The 6,703-nt window shown below is 48.4% G+C and overlaps 1 protein-coding gene across 3 annotated transcripts; it reads left to right on the forward strand.

Annotated features, from left to right (window-relative positions):
* Positions 1-231: 231 nt before the first annotated feature.
* Positions 232-3,946, forward strand: tmem100a (transmembrane protein 100a). Of its 3 annotated transcripts, none has more exons than XM_081716641.1 (3): positions 232-457; positions 962-1,155; positions 1,953-3,946. In XM_081716641.1, the coding sequence occupies exons 2-3, from the start codon at positions 1,145-1,147 to the stop codon at positions 2,443-2,445; spliced, it is 504 nt and encodes a 167-aa protein (XP_081572767.1). In that variant the 5' UTR covers positions 232-457; positions 962-1,144; the 3' UTR covers positions 2,446-3,946. The 3 variants fall into 3 exon arrangements, 2 of the variants coding, with proteins under 2 accessions (XP_081572767.1, XP_081572766.1); XR_014124309.1 differs by lacking the exon at positions 232-457 and having other exon boundaries at positions 472-1,155; positions 1,953-2,705; positions 2,846-3,946; XM_081716640.1 differs by lacking the exon at positions 232-457 and having other exon boundaries at positions 472-1,155.
* The last annotated feature ends 2,757 nt before the right edge of the window (positions 3,947-6,703 follow it).

A 6,703-nucleotide genomic window follows, 5' to 3' on the forward strand; every position in this document is an offset into this window, starting at 1 on the left:
AGAGGAAAAAGAAGGGTCCCAGCAGCGCCGTGTATCGGGTTGCGGGGGGTTGGAGGTCCGGCGCACAGGCCGCTCCCGTTAAGGGCAGCACGCAGGATTTAGGTAAACATGCCCCTCCTATACAGCTCGATCTCGCATGCGCAAGTGTGTCCACACGTCCACACACACACACACACACACACACACACACTACCCTTATATCATGTTCAGGTTTGTGCATGTTGATGAATTAGTAGCACTGGCTGAAATTTTTGCTTTGTTGCATATCCTGAGTCATTATTTTTAAATAATTTCTTAATTTATCATTTGAACTGATCCTCAGGTGACTGAGTCAAACTGTCCGATTAGGACACCTCGATTTCATGGACTTCAGTAAACCTAACCTCGTGTGTCTGTGTGTTGAGCAGGTGATATGAAAACTGTGATATTTTCAAACCTCTATAATGTGATTTAGACGGTAAGTGGAGAATAAAATCAGAGAGTCTGACAATTCAATAAACTAAAAACGCAGATTTGTTTAAATGTGTACAGATAGTCTTTATAGCACACTCTTCTCTCTATAAAATAAAATAAACATCTGTTGTAATAATCTTGTGGAATCTGGATACAACAGTTAAGTTTAAATTACATAACACTGCGATATTGAAACTCTGCCTACCTCCGTTTTATATAAACTTTAGATAATTATGTTTATGGTCAGTGTTTATATGTATTAACCATACATGCAGTAAAAGTACTTTTTAACTACTCGCTGGAGGGGCGGGAGCTCTTACGTCATTAAGCCTTGGATTTAACTCGAGCTGTTATTTATTGCCTCTCGTCTGTACTGGGTGCAGAAACTCTCAGATGCGAGTTTTTTATCAAGCTCTCTCTCTCTCTCTCTCTCTCTCTCTCTCTCTCTCTCTCTCTCTCTCTCTCTCTCTCTCTCTCTCTCTCTCTCTCTCACACTGGACTCCGGGAGAATATGGGGGGAGTTGAATTCCAGCAGCACCGCGCGCCCCTGTAACAGCCCGGGTCTGCAGGCGTGCGGTTCCCTCGACGTTCTCCACCACCAGCGCTACTGCGGGGAGTTTGTCCAGAAGTGGAGCAGCCCAGTGCCAAAGTCCACGGGGACGATTTGAGAGGCTCGCGAGCGCTATGAAAAATGCACGAGAGGTAAGAGAGACTGCGTGTCCGTGTCAGATATCAGATGTTCATACACACGCCTGGTTTCTGATGTTCAGTGAGTGTTAGAAACACGGGAGGTTATTACCGTGCCGGCTGGAGCCCTGAATCGTCCGTTTATTAGGATGCATTAAAACGTTTAGCTTTTAACCCACCGAGTAGAAAAATCAAAAGCAGTCACCCTCAACTAAACTGTAATGATGCACAGAAACTGCTAGAAAAAAACACATGGAGGGTTTCCATTATTGTTAAAAAAAATATATTTATAAGACCCGAATAAATGTCGGTTAAATGTCATCTTTGGAGTCGACATTGGTGTACACCGTGTGGCCGTGCCCTGCAAGCTACACCGTCTACGACCTAAGCTCATTAATAAACTGTGATAATCGACTAAACCTGTTGTATGACGCATTGGCCGGGAGTCAGACCACCAATTCAAGGGAGACCCGTTGGCAGGAGTGCAGACAGGACAGGCAGAGAAAGCGTCTTGTGAGCGTTGAACGCTGTTCGCATTTCACGGACTAGTCTGTAATGTCATATCGCGCGCTCCTGAGAAAGTGACGGCTCGTGCTTCGTTGGCCGAATCCGCGTGGGTTAAGGCGGTTTTTCGCCCCGTTAGCGTTTTGTGTGACAGAGTTTATCGCGGAGAGCTTTTATCCTTCCAGAAAAAATAAAACAACTAAATAACCTCCTGTTTAGCTATCCTTCTCGGAGAAAAGCTACACGTTAGTTCAATGTCAACATATATTCAGCAGTGTGAAGTTCGATATCCTGTTTCTCGCCGCCAGCTCCGTGGGCTTGAAGAACACTGAAAGCAGGACCATCCTGTGGCTCGTGCCTCAGCCAAGTGTAAAACGTGATCCAGCGATGCCAGACGAGCCACTTAAGGATGCCATGACAGCCCCCGAGAGATCACTCACAGACAAGACCAACAACAACGAGCCAGCCCCCTCTCCTTTGGTCACGGTGGTGAACATCCCCCTGCTGACCGAGGGCCAGCTGACGGCCGCCACGGGCGGGACGGAGCTGTCCTGCTACCGGTGCACGGTGCCGTTCGGCGTGGTGGTGCTGATCGCGGGCGTGGTGGTCACAGCTGTGGCATACACCTTCAACTCCCACGGCTCCACCATCTCCTACTTCGGCCTGGTGCTGCTGTCGGCCGGCCTGGGCCTCCTTGCGCTCAGCGCGGTCTGCTGGAAGGTGCGGCTGGAGAAGAAGAAGGAGAGGCGGAGGGAGAGCCAGACGGCCCTCGTCACCAGCCGCAGGGCCGTCGTCGGCTGACCGCCCGCCCCGCCCACGGGCCCCGGACGGCCTGCCGGGTCCTCGTTGTCCCGTCATCACCGTCCTGTTTATGCCTGCTTTGAGGATGTGCCCTACTCAACCGCTGATCACGTCAGTTGTCACCTCCGATTCCCTGTTGCCCAGGAGACCGTCTGGCCCTACCCCACACGTGCAGCTGCTTTACAGTGAGAAAATGCCCCAGATCGAGCTGCCGGCTGCAGACAGAGGGGACAGAGGGTGGATCCTGCAGAGTGCGCAAGGTGAGAGCGTTAGCCACGGGGGGCGGGGCCGGGGCTGGCGGGGCTCCTCCGTGCCCCCGAAGAGTTGGGGTGTCGGGGTCCCGGTTCCGCACGCACCACTGCCTGTGAGGGGTTAAGGAGGGCTTTTTCTGTGGCTTCAGAGACACATGCAGCTGTTTCCAGACGTTCTGGAGAAACTGGGCGGAGGGGTGTTGGCGATGCAGGACGCAGGACGCTGACCTCAGCGCTCTCCTCCACCAGACTCTCTTAAAGTCCAGCACAGGCACGGCTTTGAGGAGGAACGAGGGACTCTTCATTCCTTCTCTCTCTCCCTCTCTCTCTCTTTCCCGTTTATCTCTGTCTCTCTTGTGAGGCACATTGCTTGCATCTGGGCAGCTGGGAGATGAGCCAGAGAGAGACGGGGGAGAGAGAGAGAGAGAGAGAGAGAGAGAGAGAGAGAGAGAGCGCTGAATGAAGACGAATGACTGCTGTACAAACCAAGAGAGGAAGAACCCCATTAATCCACCACTACTCCCCATGTTCTCACACACACACACACACACACACACACACACACACACACACACACACACACACACACACACACAATCTCTCTCTCTCTCTCTCTCTCTCTCTCTCTCTCTCTCTGTCTGTCTCTCAAATTAATGGTAAACGATCTGGGCTGAAACCAGAGGAAACGGAAAGTGGGAGGAAAACAGGCCAAAGACTGAAGAGTGATTTATTCCTCATCATCGGCGTCGTTGGCAGGAGCCCCTTTGAAGCAGAAGTCTACTTCAGCGGTACGGGGTGATGTGAGGTTGTGAGATTGACACTCGAGACACTTGCTTTTGATTTCTCTTGGTTTGTCCCCTCTTTATTGTTTTGTACCATTTATTACACAGACCTCCTGTGCTTTAGTAGGGTGATCATGTGACGCACGGCACAAAGTTAGTGCCTTCTAGGACTGTAACCTTTTGACGGACGTGGAAACGTAGTACCTTTTACAGACTGACCCTGAACCCAGTATAATGATGTGATAGCGGAGTTGTCCCTTTGTTGTATATCAAAACACATATGACTTTGATTGTGTCAAATCTTACAGTGTTTCAGGATTAAACGCCTGGTGTCCTTATTCCATCCTAAACATTATTTCGTATTTATATTAGTTATTTCCAAATAAAATGTTTGTGTGTACTGATAAAAATGTGACAAGTTGTTGACAGAATCTAGTTTAATAAAGTTTTATAAAAATGATTGTTAAACATTATTATTATTGTTGTTGATGATGATGATGATGATATCATTATTAGTAGTAGTAGTGGTCAGCCTAGTAATGCCATGTCTCGTTTAATAAGGACTTGCGGTCCAGGAGGCAGGTCCGTGGGGGGGATTTTCTGCTGTTTGTCTCTTCCTCTTCTTCCTCTGTTCTAGTATCACATCCTAAACATCTGACGTGGGAGTGAAAAACGTAGTCTCGCGTCCGACAGCTCCGCGTCGGAGAGGCCAGGGCGCAGGACTTTCACGTACTGCAGAGCGACGTGTCTGGCAGGCAGACATAGCACGAGCTTCCAGAGCGAGCCAGAGGTGCGCTCGTAGGTGAGACGCGCGTGTACCTTTCGGCGATGAATGGACGGAAGCGTGGAGCTCTTCTGTGACGTGGGTGGGTGTTTCCCAGTGCAGGGGCGGCGTGGGGACATTGTGCACGTCTTTGGCAGAGGGAACGGCGGTGCGTTTAAATGCACTTGATTTTTCTAACCTTTTCGGGGTTTGTGTGTGTGTGGTGTAACTAAGCAAACTGACCTCTGTAACCTGAAAACAGTGCGAAGAATACCCCGAAATTCATTTAAGATTAAATTAAATCTCACCTTTTCCAAGAAAACATACCTCGAGACATGCATCGCGGGGAGATTCCCAGAAGTTTAACGCGAGCGTGAGATCTAATTTCTTCAGCATTAAAAGCTTAATAAGCCTGGGATCATTAACCCTGTCACTCCTGGTCCTTTCCTATGTGATGGGCAGGCTGTCCGGCGAAGGCCCGCCACGCTGGATGTTGGGTTTAAAATAACTCGGACATGTAAGTATATTTTTAGCCAGTATGTGCGCTGCTATGCGTCCCAGTGTCACCAGACACTACAACTAAATGGTTTGCTTGCGTCAGAGCAGCAACTACAACACATTTTGTCACATTTGATGGCTAACCTTGCCCTCCGTGATTGCGTTAGCACTGCTTGAGCCACAGGGGGTGCGGGGGGATGTTTACATGAGATCCCCATGGTGTCTGCTGAAGACATCGCGCGACGATCACCCAGCAAGATGGTAAAACCTAAGAGTGTCTTCTTCCCAGACCACGCCCCCTGGCACAGGGCGGGGGCCAAGGGAAGAAACCCTGATGCAGGGAAATGATAGCAGCTAATCAGGAGCAGAGCAGGTGTAAACAACCGAGAGAGAGAGCGCACACCATTCTGAAGTCCCTTAATCCAATCACGCTGACATAACAAGGGCACCTACAGCATGTAATAGACCAAGCGTCTGACTTACACTATAAAAATAAGCATGCAACTTTAAAAAAACAATTCTCACGTTTATTAAATTGGCTATCTGCATTTAGTTTTTTAAAGAAATAGAAATAAAATAATTGTTACTTGAACTTTTTAACACATTTGCTTAGACACAACAGAGCATTTATAACATCACACCCTTAAAACTAGTGGAGATGAACTAGATTTGCCGCCCCCGGCCGGAAGAGACAGACTGTCCAGAGTACGCTGAAGATGTAGCAGATAGTTCCTGTCCTCCAGCTGATCTCACGCAGGACGCTGGCTCCACGCTGCTGGCCTCAGCAGCTTTTTAAAGGTGATACTTACGCACTTGTGTGTGGGAAAGAACATCAAGGGTTGTGCCGAAGCCCAGTAAACACGACACGCATCCAGAGCAGGAGTGAGAGCCAAGCAGCAAAGCAGCCATTGAGGATTACAGCGATGTGCAGAAGCCTTGGCTTGCAACACTGACATTTTGAAACTTTTGGCTGGGTTTTGGTTATTTATTGAGAAAGATAATGTTAAAATGGCAGGTCAGTACAAAGATATGTTTTATTAGAGTAAACAAGACTAGCTCATATGGTACTGCCCAGAGGACATCAGTGGGGAATTGGTTAGATCTAGCCAAAATTGTGTGAGTGTGTGAATAATTACGTGTGTATGTTTATAAGTGATTACATGTGTATTTAATTAGTCTATATATTTGTTTGCCTGTTTGGGTCACTGTGTGCTTGTGTGTACACGAATCTGGTATGTTGCTATGTGTGTGTGTGTGGGGGGGGGGGGGGTTATGGGTGTGTGTGTGTGTGTGTGTGTACATGCACATCTGTTTTGTGTTGTAATAATGTAATGTGGCAGAGTGAAACAGGCCCACAATAGTCAGACCAGCAGAGAGAGTAGACCAGCAGTGAGATCCATTTGAGAAAATGAGACCGTTGCAATGAGGCAAGGTAGTTCTGAATTACTAGAATAGTTTTGAAGTTCTGAAGTACTGATTAGTTATGAATTACTTGATTAATTCTGAACTACTGGGTTGGTCTGAAAGCAGTGACATGGGACAGGGCTGGTCATGGAGGATGGCAGGAGTGTGTGTGTGTGTGTGTGTGTCTGTATGTGTGTGTGTGTGTGTGTGTGTGTGTGTGTGTGTGTGTGTGTGTGTGTGTCTGTGTATGTGTGTGTGTGTGTGTGTGTGTGTGTGTGTGTGTGTGTGTGTGTGTGTGTGTGTGTAAGCTCCTTTTCCCCTTCAGGGGCTACCTATATCATCATCCCCGCACCCCTGTATCTCTCTCTCTCACTCACACACACACACACACACACACACACACACACACACACACACACACACACACACACACACACACACTGGACACTAAGCACAGGGCCATTCCAACCCAGTTGGGAAACAATACCCACAGCAGCTTATCAGAGTCAACTTGCCTTCCTCTGCCTGCATGTCAGACAGAGTTTAACCAGAGAGGGAGT

The sequence above is a fragment of the Electrophorus electricus genome, chromosome 6, assembly GCF_041902795.1.
Source record: "Electrophorus electricus isolate QZ-2024a chromosome 6, ASM4190279v1, whole genome shotgun sequence".
Lineage (NCBI taxonomy): Eukaryota > Metazoa > Chordata > Actinopteri > Gymnotiformes > Gymnotidae > Electrophorus > Electrophorus electricus.